Source organism: Spinacia oleracea, chromosome 1, assembly GCF_020520425.1.
Source record: "Spinacia oleracea cultivar Varoflay chromosome 1, BTI_SOV_V1, whole genome shotgun sequence".
Lineage (NCBI taxonomy): Eukaryota > Viridiplantae > Streptophyta > Magnoliopsida > Caryophyllales > Amaranthaceae > Spinacia > Spinacia oleracea.
In genome coordinates, this window is record NC_079487.1 from 130704756 (window position 1) to 130723348 (window position 18593).

Genomic DNA, 18593 nt, shown 5'->3' on the forward strand with positions numbered 1-18593 from the left:
TGTACCTTTGGTGCTTCTTGTGAGTATATGTCTATGTTACAGCTGTTATGGGTTGTCCTACCGGCATACCGGTAGGGCTACCCGTACAACTAGCCCCCTCAGAGTGACTACAGCTGGTTTTTACGGTCTGTAGTTGCTCTGATAAAAAGAAAAAAGCGAAAGCTGGGGTAAGCCCCCTATACAGGTAGTATTTTGTGTAAGACCGCCTTATAGAAAAGTTTGTAAACTTCATTTCCATTCTAACTAGTCTATACTATATATTAAAAGGCGTTTACAAGAAAGTATACGTGACACGTGGCGCTCTCCTTACGGGTTGTTCGCCCCATGTAATCTTCATCTACATGAAAAAAATGTCTAACATCATTTGTGTAAGGTTTGAACTCATGATCTTGAGTTTAAACATCAAAGCTTTTACCGCTAAGCTATTACATGTTTCATGTTATCATTACAACATAAATTATATATAAGTAAATGTTAATGTTATTAATGTAATAACCCGAGGCATCGCCCGGGCTAAAAAATTAGTTTAGAAATTTATATCTCGATTAATATATTAGGCTGAAAATGAAGGATGCGGTGAGTAAATAAGTTTGGAAATTTCTTAACAACCGTTTCCCCCATAAAATGAAGAAAAAAAAAAAATACAAGTTGCTTAATTTGGAGGAGTAATTGTTAGGTGGATCCTGTAGGCTAAACAGGAACTTATCTTTTGGAATATCTGATAAGGCCTCCACACTTGTATATTTCAGATGCGGCGAAGAGGATTCCATTTGATAATTGTCAATCAAACTTCTGATTTTCTAATTAAACTCTTCAATTATTTAATTTATTTCTTCATTTAGAATAATAACACTTCAACCCTTTTTTTCCTTACTAATAATTTTAATTAAATATGATTACGTATTGTACCTGTTGGGATCTCCATTGGCTTTATTATCACATTTCCCAATGTCAACGTTAACTTACTATATATACTTATGTCCCCAACAACGTATTACAACAACCATACACCAATTCAACCCTTCTACTACACACTAGTGTACAACAACGTACACTTAAAACCCTAAAACTCAAAACAAACACATATCATCATAATAATGGCCGGTGAGCCAGGAAGCTCCATGCATGGAGTTACGGGGAGGGAACAATCGTTTGCCTTCTCGGTCTCCCCCTCCACGGTCCCTGTGGACCCTACAGCCAAATTTGCTTTACCAGTCGATTCAGAACACAAGGCCACTAGGCTTAAGATCTTCTCCTTGGCAAAACCCCACATGACTACCTTCCACCTCAGTTGGTTATCTTTTTGTGCGTGTTACATATCCACATTCGCGGCGGCCCCTTTAGTCCCTATTATAAGGGACAACCTTGACTTAACCAAGAGAGACATAGGCAATGCTTCGGTTGCATCTGTCTCGGGTAGTGTGTTCTCAAGGCTAGTCATGGGGACCGTTTGTGACCTCATGGGACCAAGGTACGCTTGTGCTTTCCTTGTCATGTTAACCGCCCCAACGGTGTTTTGCATGGCGGTGATTGATGACGCGGCGGGGTACGTGGCGGTGAGGTTTATGATTGGTTTTTGTCTTGCAACCTTTGTATCATGCCAGTATTGGATGAGCACCATGTTTAACGGAAGAATCATCGGACTGGTTAACGGGACGGCTGCAGGGTGGGGGAATGTAGGAGGTGGTGCAACCCAACTTCTAATGCCGTTGGTTTTCGAGATCATCCGCCGTGCCGGTGCTACTCCGTTCATAGCATGGAGGGTTGCCTTCTTTCTTCCTGGAATGCTTCATATTATAATGGGGATTTTGGTGCTTACCCTTGGCCAAGACTTGCCGGATGGTAACCTTGGTGCCTTACAAAAGACGGGTCAGATTTCCAAAGATAAATTCTCCAAGGTGATTTTCTTCTTTAATTACTCATTATCATATAGGTTAATCTCCTAATTAATTCCATGATTTAGTTATAAAATAATCTTGATTAATGGGAAAAATATTGACTAATTAATTATGTTTATGTCATTGGTTAATTAATTGATTTAGGTTCTCTGGTATGCAATTTCCAACTACCGGACGTGGATCTTTGTGCTCGTCTATGGATACTCCTTAGGTGTGGAATTGACAACCGATAACGTCATTGCCGAATACTTTTTTGACAGGTAATTAATTTTGTTTATATTTGTGTAACGGACTTGCAAAATTTTGTTTTTGACTGAGACATCAGAGTGATTTAAAAACAATCATTAAAATTATAATACAAAATACATATACTTATATTTTACAATGCATACCGATGAGGTTTTGGCCTAGTGATTAAAACTGATGGACTGTGTACAATAGGTCTCAGGTTCGAATCCCCCACCCCCATTTGTAATTGATTTAAATCATTTTGAATTTTACATTCAGCAACATACAACAACATATCTAGTGAAATACAGCTAAAACTACTCCCTCCGTATTTTTTTAAGAGATACACTTGGCTGATCACGGATATTAAGAAGAATAATTGAATGAAATAAAATAATAAAGCAAGTGGGGTTGGATAGATATTTTAATAATTAAATATATGGGGACCATGTCATTTTGGTGGGTGGAGAGTGAGGTGTGTTTATGAAAATATTTGTTTAATAGGATGGTGGGTGGTAGGGTATATTAGATGTATTATTTAATTAGATGGTGGGGTTGATAAGTTACTAAAAATGACAAGTGTATCTCTTAAATAAATACGGCCAGAAAAGGCAAGTGTACCTCTTACAAAAATACGGAGGGAGTAATAAATTATGTTGATCGTTTTGTTTTGAATATTCAATCCTACGTCATCTAGCCACTTGTGTTAATTGACTTTCAACTTAGATGCGATATCTCCTTAATCCTTATATATTCCGTAATATATACGAGTAGGTGGTTACATTATTAGAATCTGAAAGAATTCCAAGAATCCCGATCTCGCACGTCTAAATTTGCCAACTGTTGAACAGGACAGACAAGTTGATTCATTCAATTAGTATCCGAATTTATATAATACTGTAATGTCTGTAAGATTCTTGGATATTTAAGTTGCTACTCCATAACTTGCAAGTTTGCAACTAATCAATACCAATTAAGTATTAAAATTGCTAACAACTCCACTTTCTTCCCTAGAGATACTTGCAGTCATACACTTCATCTGTTTATTTTAATACAAATATATAAAATTAAATATATACTACCTCCCTTCCTAAATGATCTTTACGGTTACTATTTGCACGGTAATTAAGGAATTTTGGTGAACATGTGATGGTGGGGGTAACAAATGGAAAATGAGTGGCTATAAATTGTCCAACAATGTGAGTGGGTGAAAACTAATATTAAAGTATTGTGAGTGGGTAAGTTATGGTGGGCCAAATAAGAGTAAAAATGGAATAAAGTAGGAGCGTAAAGAACTTTCAGGAACGGACTAAAACGGAAAGCGTAAAGAACTTTTAGGAACGGAGGTAGTATATAAAATACACTTCATTAATCAAAGAACTTATTATAACTTTGTTTATAATAAGTAGTACGTTATGTGAAAACTTAGATTGTAAATTCTCACGATTCTCATGTATTTTAGAAATTAATTATATGGTTATGAAGATATACAGTCGGACTATATGTAACCTTGTTTACATGTTATGATTAACAGATTCAACCTAAAGCTACACACAGCAGGAATCATCGCAGCTAGTTTTGGAATGGCTAACTTATTCTCCCGCCCCTTAGGAGGCCTAGCTTCGGATTACAGCGCCCGGTACTTCGGTATGAGAGGCCGCCTTTGGACCCTTTGGATCTTCCAAACCGCCGGTGGCCTATTCTGCATCTGGTTAGGGTTAGCCAATACCCTAACCACCGCCGTCGTAGCACTAGTCCTCTTCTCACTCGGGGCTCAAGCCGCGTGTGGGGCCACATATGGGATCGTCCCCTTCATTTCTCGACGTTCCCTAGGAATCATATCGGGTCTCACGGGTGCAGGAGGCAATATTGGATCCGGGTTGACCCAATTCATATTCTTCACAATGGATAATTTTAGCACACATGATGGTCTAAAGTACATGGGTGTTATGACAATTGCATGCACTTTGCCTGTTGCGTTAGTACATTTCCCACAATGGGGTAGCATGTTTTTCCCTCCATCTAAAAATGGTAATGAAGAGACTTACTATGTGGCTGAATATGATGACGATGAAAAGAGAAAGGGGATGCATGAAGGTAGTGTTAAGTTTGCTGAAAGTGCTCGGTCGGAGCGTGGGAGGAAGGTGGCTTCTGCTCCTACACCACCTACACAAAGTCCACTCCCTAATGTCAATGTTTAATAAGTTAATTGTGTTTAATTTTATGCTTTTCGTGTCCAAATTCAAAGTCGTTTATATGAGTTAGTAAGAATGGGTAACTTTGTAATATAATATATGAAAATCCAGTAGTTTTGTATCCACAAATTGGCTCCAAGTGTGTTCACAGACTGTACTCATGCGCGCATTTGATTCAAAGATCCTACTAAATGAACAATAATGTAGCTAGCATATACTCTGTACTACCTCCGTTTTGAAATAATAGGGACAATTTGACTTTTGACACTATTCACAAATTTTAATTTGACTATCATTTGTAATTTGTGAAAAGAAAAATATAGTCGTGTGGGGTCTTATTTGATTCATCTAGATATGTACTTTCGGAATGTCAACTTTTTATAATTTTTACGAATACAAAATTAGAGATATTATTGTCCAATCATTTACATCGGCAAACATGGAGAAGTAAATTTTCCCAATTATTTCAAAACGGAGGGAGTTCTACAAGAAATTGTACTATTAGCGACGGGAAATCTCGTCGCAAAAGGCCAATAATTGTTGATTAACGAGGGGATTTTCCGTCCCGAACCCGTCATAAAAGGGGGTCGTCGTTAATGGTGAATCCCGTCGTTAACCCATCGTAAAAGACATATTAGGTTGTCATAAAAGATACAAATTCTTGTAGTGACTACTGATGGCGATTCAAAACTAATTGAAAATGAAAATGAACTCAATTGCAAAGTTTTTTTTTGGGTTGACATGAGCTTAGAGACAATTGCAAAGTATTACATGGACTAGCAAGTCGTCTTCGTCTATATATGTCATATGAAACTTGAACTATATATACACAAATTAAGGACTTGAATATGGACTTGAACCAGAGGTGTTTTCTACTGCATGTCGATACATTTACTAACAAGCTAGGATCCAAATCAAAATGAAGGAAAATGGTTATTATAATTAAGAAAAAACTATTCAATTCAAAATGGGTTTATGGTTGAAGCCCCAAAATTAGTTTTATACCCTATCACGCTCCCTCACATGAAAGCCCTTTGGACTTGAAGTGTGGATGCAACATAGACCTCCTCATACCTAGCGCGAAATATTCCACTTTGAAAAAATTTGAATCCGTGACCTTTGCGTCATGTTGGCTCTGATACCATGTCAAAGGACCAACTCAACCAAAAACTTATGGTTGAAGCCCAAAATTAGTTTTATACTGTATCAGTTAAAAGCAAAATACAACCTTTAATCTGTCCAAATGACTCTTTTTAGGTCCTAACCCGGCCCTAACCATATGAGTTATTTTAAATAATTGCGTAATTTATCCTTCAATAAACCCGTCCTCCCATAATCAAACACAAGCGAAGACAGCCTTATAAGGTGATCGATTTCTAACTAACTCAAAAGTCAAAACTTTATACACAATTTCAAGTGAAAGCTGCTAAGCCCAACTCTAATTTAGCTAGTGATGTATATTTTGATAAAAATTTAACTACTCATTATGATTATAAAAAAAAAAACGAGATTTTCATATATATTGTGTTCATTAGTTAGCAATAATTTTCAAATTAATTATGTTCATCTTAAGTTTCCCAAAATTTTCCAAGTTTGACATGGTCTACATATCCATAACTTTCCTCCATCTGTTAGTTGAAGATGTTTCCTACTTAGGATATTCATGATTACACTTTGTAATTAATCTAATTAATTATATACCGATTTCCGTAGTTAACGTTGCCCTTTGATTATACAAATCAAGAAAAGAAATATTCTTCTTATCATTTCTAACACTGATTGCCTCTAATTATTATCAGCTCACTTGCTTATTAAAGAATATACTCTATGATTTTTTCTCTTTGATAAGCAGAAGAGACGATTCTTCTAAATTAAATATGTATTTGTGCCGGTTATTTTGTGTACATTTTTATTTTATTTTTCCTATAATATAAACAATTTAATTAAAACAGTATATCTTTTTAATGATTTCCCCGTCAACAATTTGCTGGAGGATAAGAAGTAAGGACGGCATTTTTTTAATTTAAAAAAAAATAACATGTAGATGTCCAAAAATGAAAATTACAAGCCGATTTTAAATTCGTTCGTGAATTGAATACCGTGATTTTTGTTTTAAATATTAAAATTTTGATCTTGTTAAATGGTGGTTAAGAGTGAATATGGAGCCCAACTTATTTAATGTGAAATGATGCTCTTTATTGCAACACTTACATCTACAAATTGTAGACTACAATGGTTGACACCAGCGACTATAAATTAACATCTGGAATTTGGTGTACGTAGATATTTTCCTAATTAATTCCCATTCATACAAAGATCATTGTGTATTTGTGTTGTTAGTTGCCATTAATTAACGAGTTTAAGATGATGATTAATTAGAATAATATAAAGTATGATCAAAAGTGACCTCTCATATACGGCCAAATAATACATTTGTTTAATTTATATAAACTTTGATAAGTACGTTATACTCGAGCAATGCATGAGTTGTACTTATCATGATCTCAGCATCTAGAAAGTCCTAAGGCTTTCACTACAAGAAATTGTACTATTAACGACGGGAAATTTCGTCGCAAAAGGCCAATAATCGTTGATTAACGACGGGATTTCCTGTCGCGAATCCGTCATAAAAGGGGGTCGTCGTTAATAGAAATCTCGTCGTAAATTCGTTGTAAACCCGTCGTAAAAGACATTTACGACGGTTATTCCCGTCGTTCTTTAGTTGTTAGCCCGTCGCAAAAGGCTTTTGCGACGGGATTTTTGACCCGTCGTAATTAGGTTGTCGTTAAAGATATAAATTCTTGTAGTGTTTCTAAATAAAAAAACTATAGAGTATCAAGATCATGATTGATGCCATGTCATTGTTGAACCAATTTGCATAGAACCCGATACTTGCTTTCTTTTCAAAGAAATACTACTAAAAACTATTAATTGATTAATAATCTATTAATAATTTAGTTAAGTTTGCTAATATGTTTTATTTGAAAAGAAATATTACTTAACTTAGTGGATATACAAGCCTTTATTGTTCGTTAGAAACCTAATTAGGTTATCAAGAATAAAACTTCGGGCCTCTACATAATGTAGGGAATCTCAACAATTGGTGATTATTGGAGTAATAATTAATAACATATTGAATGCAAGATGACACAAAAATTGGGAGGTGGAAAAATCTTTCAAGCAATGTCCTAATTGAAGATTATAAAACCCACCATAATTTAGTTTATGTGTCACCTTCTACGTTACAAGTGACGCATAAGGCTTTTACTATAAAACCTCCCAAATTACTCATGCATCTGTATACCCCTGTTCCTGGACAACTTGTTGTAAAATTAACATAACTCTCTCATTTCTAATCTAAAAGGAGATTATGACCTGGTGTTGAAAAGCTATTGAAATATTCTTTCACCTCAAACAAATGAGTAGATCATCATGTCCGTTTAGCTTGAACTTGTGTTTTGAATGTGATATTGTATAAAAGTAATCTTGAAGCTTCAACAATCAACTTAAGATTTTTATTGAGTTGGTCATTTGACATGGTATCAGAGCCAATGTTACACAAATTAAGGTAGTCACGGCGGGTTCAAATCTCATCCGGACACCCCCTTTTAAAGTGGAATATTTAGCGACAGGTATGAGGAGGCCTACGCTGCATCCACAATTCAAGCCCAAAGAGCTTTCATGTGCGGAAACATGATAGAGTACAAAACTATTCTTGAGACTTCAACTATCAACTTAAGCTTTTGGTTGAGTTCAGTGGCGTATCCAGCATTTTGAAGTATGGTAGACATTTTTTTTAATTAGTACTTAATACAGAGTTTGAATTAAAATAAAACTAGTTTAGTACCCAGTCAACGCACGATTTTTACAATTCCGTAAATATTTTTATTTAATAATTTTAATAATTTAAAATCATTTACAGAAAAGTTAATAAAATAAAATATATTTCGTAAATGAGTTCATCAACACCAATGGAACTCTTGGAAGTGTCTTATTACCTTTGCTATTTTATTATTCCTCTTTGCTCTTTCCTTTCCCCTCGCTGCTTCCACTCCCTCTTTGAAATATTTAATTAGGAAGCGTCTAATTACCTTTGCTCTTTTATTTTTCCTCTTTGCTCTTTCCTTTTTCCTCACTGCTTCGGCTAGTTTCTGCTTCCGCTTTCAAATGAGTAAATAGGAACGTCAACTGATCAGATAGAGATTTTGGATTTTTTCATTAAGTTTTTTTACCACACATTTTACCACAGGTCCTACCACTCGTCTTATATGGTCAATGGGAAGACTATATTTTACTACATCTGCAGTATGCCCTATTTCCTCTTCACCAGAGAACATATGAGCTTTCTCTCCCCTTACATGAAATGCTACTATCTCTCCCCTTCTATTGACAACAGAAGCTCCCGATGAACCTGTCCCTACAGCCATATCGTAGGTGATAACATAAGCAGATACCTCGCTGTCAACATATCCATGTGCAGTGGCGTATCCAGGATTTTAAAGTAGGTTAGACATTTTTTTCAATAAGTACTTAATACGGAGTTTGAAGTAAAATAAAACTAGTTTAGTACGCAATTTAGAAGGTGGACCATGGTGCCCATAGAGCATGATGCACCTTATGAACACTAGTATATAATTGAAAGTACATCTGGTTACGAAAAAAGAACTTGAGTACTTTTTTTAATTTAGATTTTTAATAAATAGTAAAACAATATATTATTTTTATAACAAAAAAGTGAAATATTATATCGCATGTTCTTTTGCCGTAGTGTCATGTTCTTTTATTTATGCACATATGTTCTTTTGGTGCACCATGCTCTATGTGCACCCCGGTCCATAGTCCACGGATTGAGTTTAGTACCCGTGCAACGCACGATTATTACTACTCCGTAAATATTTTATGTAATAATTTTAATAATTTAATAATCATTTACAGAAAAGTTAATAAAATAAAATATAATTTGTAAATAAGTTCATCAACAACCTATTTATTTAATTTTTCCTAAATAAATAATTAAAAAAAATTAAGTTTTTTTCAGACATTTTAATACACAAATATGTTTATTTCAGCCAAAATAAGTTTTTTTTTCAAATAAAACAAGTTGAGATAATATAAGTTCAGACAAAATAAGTCGAATAAAACAAAGCCTTAAGTTAACTAAATTTACCAATGATTTAATTAACAATCGTGCTTAACTTACAAGTCGCTTCTCCCCTCTCTCCCTCCTTTCTCTCTCTTTTTTGGATTTACAAAAATTAGGCTTTTTTAGGGCGGAAATTAGTTTTGTTTTTTGCGTTAAATCTCAATATAACTACATAATTTCAGTGTAGTAAGTACCCCTATGGTGGGTTTGATTGTTTCATTGTAGTAAGTACCCCTATGGTGGGTTTGTTTTTAGTTAAGTTTTGTGTGTTTAGTTTAGTTCATGTTGTTTCTTTGGTAAAGGTTTATGCGATATCGAAGAGAATATCAATTTTTCGACTACAATCAGACGAATCAGAAGGAAATCATATTTGTCACGGCTACAACAGATTTATAGACCCCCTCGTCAATGAAGGCTGTAAATCACAACGATATAAAAGAGGGTATACAAAATGTTTGATATACTACGATCGTAGCTATGGTGAAAGGAAGTTTTTATTTGATTCGATTGTTATGTATTTGCTAGATTTAATTCTTTATGTAGATGTCGTATGACTTTTTATCAAAGAATTAATTTGTTTATAAAGTAAAAAAAACAAACTAAATTTATCTAAACTAATATTCATTGAAATAAGTGTATTCATATCTATTTTCAATATAAGGTAACAATTTGCCAATTATTTTTTTCTTTCAGTTCTTTATAAAAAGTTTCTCATATTTCTTTTTGCAACTTTTTCTTTTCCCCCATTTTACCCATATTCCAGCTTATTTCTTTACTTAAATTATTAATTTCATTATGTATTTTTTTAAAAGATATGACACATTCATTTTTCATAAGACAAAAGCATTTTACTATATACTAAAATACACACCAGAAATGTCCTAGTGAGTCCTTGATATTTTTTCCTTTTTTATTTTTGCCGAATAAATTTCACCATATTTTAAAGAATCTCATCATTCTTTTTTTTATATATAGAAAATCATTGTTTAATCTAATTGATATCTTTTATCATTTTTTTTTTATTTGTAATGCATGTTATAATTATCTTTAGATTATATTCTTTTCAAAATATATAAATATAGAAACATACATCTTTTGTACTACGTAATATTTTTTTTTACAATTTCATTTCTAAAAGTTAAATAAATGAAATGCTGAATAAGTAAATACAATGACAAACTAGAGATTATAAGTTATAACCCATTAAGGAAAAGAGAAAAAATTTAAAAGAAAAAAAAAAAAATCAAATTGCTCGACGGGTCTTGAACTCGGGTTGCTTGTATACAATGTTTGAAGGAGATTGTCAACTAACGTAGTCCTTTAACATCGTTATTATATGCATCAAATTATTTCAAAGAGGGTAGACAACTGTCTACCCTATTCACACCATAGATACGCCCCTGATTGAGTTGGTCCTTTGACAGAACGTTACCTCTATTCGATTAACCGAGTCACCAATTCCAACATCGGCTTCAGAGCTGTAATTTGTTATCTAAATACAAGGAATCCCGACCCTAGAGTTGTTACTTAGCTTGCAAAGGAGTTAACTAGACTTGTGCTTGAAGGGAGAAAGGCGAACTGAACTAACCTGAGTTTAGAAAACCGAAATTGCATCACACAACGACTCTGATACAACAGCCAAAGCTTGCACTAAAAAGTTATTGATGCAATTTGAACGAATTGAATAGATGAATTTTTTCCCACTGCAAATTGCAATATATTACTTCCGTTTCAAAATGATTTAATCCGTTTAGTACTTTGCACTTTATATTATTTTTGGACATGTAAACTTGTAAAGTTATTACCTTTTCCTACAAGATTTACAATTTTCACTCATTTTCTCTTACTTTATTCATTTTTTTTACACCGGCCTATCACATTATTACACATATCTCTTACTTCATCTTTGTTTTACTATTTTCACTCACCTTTTTACATTCTGTTCCTCATTTATCTTAATATTTGTATAAATAGTAACTGTAAAGACCACAATATGTACTACATATTAAACTTTTGTCGTTACACTTCTACATAAACAAACATATATAAATTGTAAAGAATGCATGTACTCCGTAACAATTTTATTATAGTAAAAGTAGTTCATTAACTAAAAGTCATACCACATCTACAAAAGAAATTTGAATCTAACAAATACATAACAAATCGAATCAAATAAATGTTTCCTTCATCAAAACAACGATCGTTGAGTAGATCTTGCACTGTGGGACATCTCTCACACATATTTATGGAATATACAACCTTTTTGGATGGACGATCTAACGATTTGTTGTAGTCGTGAGGTTGGTTTTCATCTGATTGCATTCGACAAATTGATAACTTTTGCGATTCCGCATAATCCTCTACCAATTATTCAATTTCACGGTAATCTATTAGATTTGCGACCCTGGACAATAGAAAAACAAGAAAAAGTCTCCCACGAAAAGGCGAGAAGTAAAACCCTGTCTTTTGAGGGAGAAAGGATCCCTGCGAAGGAGGAATCGTTATTGAAAATTAACCTAAAAACAACCCAAAAAGACAATTAAAGCAAAAAGAAAAGCAAAAAGAAATAAAGATTGAGGCTTTCTACCGGTAAAAATCGATAAAGCCGCATCAAAAATTAACAATCAAAGTGGTCTTTCCGGTAAGGCGGTCTTACACAAAAGTTGCTGTAAAAATTAATAATGGAGACTAGGGTTTGAGAGAGAGTGAGTGTGTGAGAGAAGAGGGGGAGAGAGACGCATCTCAAATCTCAATATATCCTTTGAGAATGCATGTAACAATGTAACGTGACTTTAAATTAACTTTCTGTAAATTAAATTTACTACAAAAAGAGATAAGAGTGATTAGCTAAAGGGGAACACAAAAAGGCACTTATCTTTTGGTCAATTCGATAAGCCCCACATCATTCGTATATTCCAGATGCGGCAAAGAGGATTCAGTTTGATTAATATAATTATGTTAATTAAACTTCTGACTTTGTAAACTCTCCAATTATTTTCTTTCTTTATTTAGAATAATAACCCTTCATTAACACTTTTTTCCATATTCTTCCATTTAATTATAATTTGCTTACGTAATCTACCCATTGGGATCCCCATTGGCTTTATTATCTTCCTTTAACATGTCAACGTTACCTTACTATATATAGACTTTTCTAAAGACTACTTGTCTCCAACAACGTAACACATTAACTAGCTAACACCTCTTTATCATCTTCTAATTGTGTTCAAAAAAAATTAAAAAAATAATATTAAACCATGGCTGGTGAGCCGGGAAGCTCAATGCATGGAGTCACGGGGAGGGAACAATCGTTCGCCTTCTCGGTCTCCCCCTCCACGGTCCCAGTAGATTCTACGGCCAAGTTTTCTTTACCAGTCGACGCAGAGCATAAGGCTACAAAGCTAAAGATCTTCTCCATGGCAAAACCTCACATGATCACGTTCCACCTCAGTTGGATGTCTTTTTGTGCGTGTTATATTTCCACATTTGCGGCGGCCCCTTTAGTCCCTATCATAAGGGACAACCTTGACTTAACCAAGAGAGACATAGGCAATGCTTCGGTTGCATCCGTCTCGGGAAGTGTGTTCTCAAGGCTAGTCATGGGAACCGTTTGTGACCTCATGGGACCAAGGTACGCTTGTGCTTTCCTTGTCATGTTAACCGCCCCAACGGTGTTTTGCATGGCGGTGATTGACGACGCGGCGGGGTACGTGGCGGTGAGGTTTATGATTGGTTTCTGTCTTGCAACCTTTGTATCGTGCCAGTATTGGATGAGTACCATGTTTAACGGAAGAATCATCGGACTGGTTAACGGGACGGCTGCAGGGTGGGGGAATGTAGGAGGTGGTGCAACCCAACTTCTAATGCCGTTGGTGTTTGAGATCATCCGCCGTACAGGTGCTACCGCCTTCGTCGCGTGGAGGGTTGCGTTCTTCCTTCCAGGATTACTTCACATAATATTGGGGATTTTGGTGCTTACACTTGGTCAGGACTTGCCTGATGGTAATCTTGGTGCTTTGCAAAAGACGGGTCAGGTTTCAAAGGATAAGTTCTCCAAGGTAATTAAATATACTCTTTATAATCTTCTCATAATCTTTGTTTTAATTCTTATAGGCCATTCAAAATATGGTTTATGCACCCGGGTGCACAATGCTCACTGTGCACCCTGTTTTTCAATGAACATATAGTTGAAATACAAAGAACATATTGTTCGTACTCAAAGAACATATAGCCAATGAACATATAGTTCGAATCCATAGAACATATAATTTAATTATTTTACTAGTACATGTACATTAAAATCATTCTCAATGTTCTTTAGATTTTCAATAAATGTTCAACAGGGTGCACAATGAGCACTGTGCACCCGGGTGTATAATCCAAATTGCGCATGTTATTATTTTACTAAGACTAAATCTACGGTTAATTTCCGGCCATTTATGTGTATCACGTTCTTTCTTAATGCTTATGTTCAAGTATAACAAACAACATAACATGCCGCCTATGTTGGTCTTTGGAGTCCTAACTTATTATTTTCTTAATTATATATGTTTAGTTGTTTACGGTGCAAATGCATGAACATCAGACCTCCAAACTAACGATATTTGTTACCCTACAAATTAAACCTGAAAATACGTTATCGAATTTGGTATAGTTAGATCTGTTTCAATAATGTGTATAGTGTATTGTACAGAACAATTGAACTATCGAAACTCGTTACATAGTATGCACCCTAGAGGTGTCTATAGTATTAAAGATGACGTAAAATATGCAAATAGGTTAAAACTTCATAAAAGGAAAGTAGCTAGCATTTTACATCGACTAATTTGTTTTTGTTTCGTTGATTAATTAATTTAGGTTCTCTGGTACGCAATCTCCAATTACCGGACATGGATCTTTGTGCTCGTCTATGGATACTCTTTGGGTGTGGAGTTGACAACCGATAACGTCATTGCAGAATACTTCTTTGACAGGTAATTAATTTGTTTATATATGTAAACATGAATCAGCATTATGAAGAATTAGTTATATTTGAAAGAGAAACATAAAACTATAAAAGTATATTAATAACTCCATAATTGTTGGAAGCAGCCGGCCTGATATATTCATTATATTGGCCTGGATAACTTGTCCAACCCAAGAAACATAAACGGTATAACAGCTAGCTAACATGACCTGTTTGATATCACTATCATTTTCCAGTTTTTGGTTTATGACTTTTTAAGTTCATACTACTACTCCCTCCGTCCCTTAATACTCGCACCGTTTTGACTGGATATGCTCGCTGATGCATAACTTTGACCGCCTATACCTTTAACTACATACTATAAAAACTTATAAAAATATTAATATTTCGAAAATATATATTAAGTGAAGCCAACAATATATTATATAATAACATTTGTTTTCATATACTAGAAACAAAATAGGGTCAAAGTAAATTATGTGAATAGTGCAAAAAGTCAAAACGGTGCGAGTATTAAGGAATGGAGGGAGTATGATATAAGTTGCATAAGAATTTGACACCCTTATAATAATGTTGTTGATTTTGAAAACCGACAACTTAACTAAAAATCGAAAACTACTATTCAGTAAGACATAAAGACCTTATTTACTATTGTCTAGGGCCAAGTTAGAAACTTTTAGTCTATATAATAATTTATGTCTATGATTTCTTAATCATGTGTATTTTAAAAAAATACCAAATTTTAGACCTTGCTAACATGATGGTGTGATTAACAGGTTCAATCTCAAGCTACACACAGCAGGAATCATTGCCGCTAGTTTTGGAATGGCTAACTTATTCTCCCGCCCATTAGGAGGTCTAGCTTCAGACTACAGCGCCCGATACTTCGGTATGAGAGGTCGTCTTTGGACCCTTTGGATCTTCCAAACCGCCGGTGGCCTATTCTGTATCTGGCTAGGGTTAGCAAACACCCTAACCACTGCAATCGTAGCACTAGTCCTCTTCTCACTCGGGGCTCAAGCCGCGTGTGGGGCCACCTATGGGATAGTGCCCTTCATTTCTCGACGTTCCCTAGGAATCATATCGGGTCTCACGGGTGCAGGAGGCAATATTGGATCCGGGTTGACCCAATTCATATTCTTCACAATGGATAATTTTAGCACACATGATGGTCTAAAGTACATGGGTGTTATGACAATTGCATGCACTTTGCCTGTTGCGTTAGTACATTTCCCACAATGGGGTAGCATGTTTTTCCCTCCATCTAAAAATGGTAATGAAGAGACTTACTATGTGGCTGAGTATGATGATGATGAGAAGAGAAAGGGTATGCATGAAGGTAGTGTTAAGTTTGCTGAAAGTTCGCGGTCTGAGCGTGGAAGGAAGGTGGCTTCTTCTGCTACTCCCACACAAAGTCCCAACCCTAACAACATCTAATAATTAATTGAATTGTTTCCATTCAATTCAATGTTGAATTGGAAGTTGTTTTTCTGTTTTGGTTTGAGTTTTCTCTTTGATAAAACATTTGTACGAATCGTACTTGCTAATACATGATCACTTTGAGTATGTAACTAAAGTGTTGCGCCGAATCTATGATAGTTTTGGTGCATGAGTGGAAATACGTACTCTACCAGTTTATGTAATGTAGCAAGTGAATTTTGCTTGCAATAACAAACATGTTATACTACTTCTATACTCCCTCCGTCCCGGAATACTTGACCTGTTTTACTTATTGGGTCGTCCCTTAATACTTGACCTGTTTCTAAAACTGGAAATATTCTAACAATATTATATTATTTCTCACTCTACCCCTATTAACCCACCTACCCCCTACTCCATACAAAAAATAATTAAAAATTCAACCCCTACTCTCCCTCAACCCCACCCCTTTACACATTTTCCATTAACTACATTAAAATAATACCCCACTATCAACTACTACCTATTAAAATAAATAAGTCAATTCAAGTCCCTTAAACTCCGTGCCGGTCAAACCGGGTCGAGTATTCCGGGACAGAAGGAGTATTACTTTGTAGTATGATCGAATTCAACCGTTCGTTTTACTCACAACATTGATCACTATTATCTATGCCAATGCACAACTTTGATTAATGTACAAGTAACTTTTCGTGTTTTGATTAACAACTAGTTTGTGGCCCGGGCGTTGCTTCGGGTTTTACTTTTAGTGAGATTTACTTATTTTAAATATGTGCTTATGTGGTGCTATTATCTGATTTCCATGCAAGATCAGTGGCCGATCAACAAACTTCCTTCCCATATCCGAAAATCAAAACAAAGTCGAGTTCTCTTCTTCATGATTAGTTGATTATTATACTCTTGTTAATGTTTTCCTCTTCCACACTCATAATTACACTCCATTACCCTATGTTTTTTTTATTTTTCAAGCTTAAGTTGAGAAGAGAAGAATTGTACATTTATAAGTTAAGTAATTAATTCCCTTTTGTTTTTTTCCCTTTAATTCGTTATTATTCATTGGTTGTATTTATTATTTAAATAGAAAAATATAACATCATTGTGGCTAGCCAAGATGGTAAGAATGATAACTTTTAATTCAAGAGGTCTAGTGTTCAATCCTTATTACAAGGAGACTGATAGGGTTTTTTTAGGGATCTTGAACAGACGGAGTATTAAACATTATTTAATTAGGTAACTGTATTTAGGTTGAATATGTCAAACGCTATGTTGCTTAAGTTTCATTTAGAACGGAAAATGTTTGGTTGACCCTAAGGGTTGACAACTCCTAAGATACATATAACATGAAATAATATATATGCATAATTAATTGAAGAGAGAGAGTGTTGTATGTAAAGTTTCAATGCATTTGTAACCAATCAAAATTCAATATTGAAAGGGTTACCAACCCTTAGGGTCACTCTATCAATGTCCATTTAGAACTAAGCTAGGTTGAACTAATTAATATATATTCAGGCGGACGTAACTGAATATCAAACTTATTTACGACCGTAAGACGTAGTAGTAATGTGGTGTTCCGGACTTCCGGGTGTGGAATTAAGGGATGATATGAGACACTTTACCCTGTTAAGTAGAGCAAATGTTAGCTAATTTAGGGGTTTAGCCGAGAAAAATCTAACCGATGATTAAGTCATTAGAGAGAGGAAGTACGAATATTGAATGTGTCTTCCGATTCATTTTGAGTTAACTTTTATTTCGATATACAATATTTATTGTACACCACTTTTAAACAAAAGTTTGTGAATCACAAATGAAGGCGGGGGATTCGAATCTAAAATCTATAGTAATCCGGTCCTCAATACCGCTACGCTAAGACTTCGTTAGGTGTAAAATGAAAAATGATAGATGTAATTGATATACGTAGCATATAAGTCTATGACCTACTCTAGCTCGGTTGACAGCCAACTGACAACACAAATTCTAGTTTGTAAGTGGTGTATAATAAATATTGTATATCGAAGTAAAAGTTAATTAAGTCAAAATAATTTTTTGTTCCGATATATGTAAAAATTATCTATTTTTTATAGATAATTTTTTTCATTTTAATAAAAATTATTCTTCCATCAATGACGACCCTCTTTTGTGTTGGGGTCGCAACAGAAAATCCCGTTATTATGGGCCTTTTGCGACAGAAAATCCCGTTAATAGAACAATTTCTTGTGGTGGAAAGTTAATTATTTAACCCTTTAAAATATTTACCCATCAATAATTTTCATAATATAAAAATTATAAATAAAACTGAGTAAAAATTACAAAAAGTTAGGTAAAAGTTATTCTGATATACAATAAATTTATTGTACATATTATACGTTGCAATTAAGACAACACTCGACTCGGCTCAATTGCACATTTACACACCTGGCTAGCTAGCTAGCTAGGGAATTGAAAGAAAAGTAAGAAATGGTATTATAGTGTCAAGTAGGAGTATAAATAAGGAATGGCTAGGTCAACAACTCGTAAAATGGACAGATTCGGCGAAGCGGATTCCATTGTCCTTTGTTCTTTAGGTACCTATGTAAGCCAAGCCACACTCTACATTCGTGTATGTATACGGTGCGGCGTACCGAATTTCATGTATTTATTCCCTTAATACTCCCTCTGTTCCGGAATACTTGCAACGTTTTGACTGTACGATTGACAATGCACAACTTTGACTATTAATATCTTTA

The 18593-nt window shown here is 34.7% G+C and overlaps 2 protein-coding genes across 2 annotated transcripts; both read left to right on the forward strand.

Moving 5' to 3' along the window:
- The first annotated feature begins 987 nt into the window (after nt 1-987).
- On the forward strand, nt 988-4591 carry LOC110803809 (high-affinity nitrate transporter 2.1). The gene is made up of 3 exons (XM_022009342.2): nt 988-1898; nt 2043-2158; nt 3661-4591. The coding sequence occupies exons 1-3, from the start codon at nt 1098-1100 to the stop codon at nt 4325-4327; spliced, it is 1584 nt and encodes a 527-aa protein (XP_021865034.1). The 5' UTR covers nt 988-1097; the 3' UTR covers nt 4328-4591.
- An 8043-nt stretch (nt 4592-12634) lies between these two features.
- LOC110803818 (high-affinity nitrate transporter 2.1-like) lies at nt 12635-16117 on the forward strand. The gene is made up of 3 exons (XM_022009350.2): nt 12635-13522; nt 14322-14437; nt 15207-16117. The coding sequence occupies exons 1-3, from the start codon at nt 12722-12724 to the stop codon at nt 15865-15867; spliced, it is 1578 nt and encodes a 525-aa protein (XP_021865042.1). The 5' UTR covers nt 12635-12721; the 3' UTR covers nt 15868-16117.
- Nucleotides 16118-18593: the final 2476 nt, after the last annotated feature.

Bases quoted from the DNA above. Each gene is read 5' to 3' on its own strand.
- LOC110803809 (XM_022009342.2), top strand. From the start codon at position 1,098: ATGGCCGGTGAGCCAGGAAGCTCCATGCATGGAGTTACGGGGAGGGAA. The intron at 1,899-2,042 runs GTGATTTTCTTC...TAATTGATTTAG, and splicing joins CCAAAGATAAATTCTCCAAG to GTTCTCTGGTATGCAATTTC. The intron at 2,159-3,660 runs GTAATTAATTTT...TATGATTAACAG, and splicing joins GCCGAATACTTTTTTGACAG to ATTCAACCTAAAGCTACACA.
- LOC110803818 (XM_022009350.2), top strand. From the start codon at position 12,722: ATGGCTGGTGAGCCGGGAAGCTCAATGCATGGAGTCACGGGGAGGGAA. The intron at 13,523-14,321 runs GTAATTAAATAT...TAATTAATTTAG, and splicing joins CAAAGGATAAGTTCTCCAAG to GTTCTCTGGTACGCAATCTC. The intron at 14,438-15,206 runs GTAATTAATTTG...TGTGATTAACAG, and splicing joins GCAGAATACTTCTTTGACAG to GTTCAATCTCAAGCTACACA.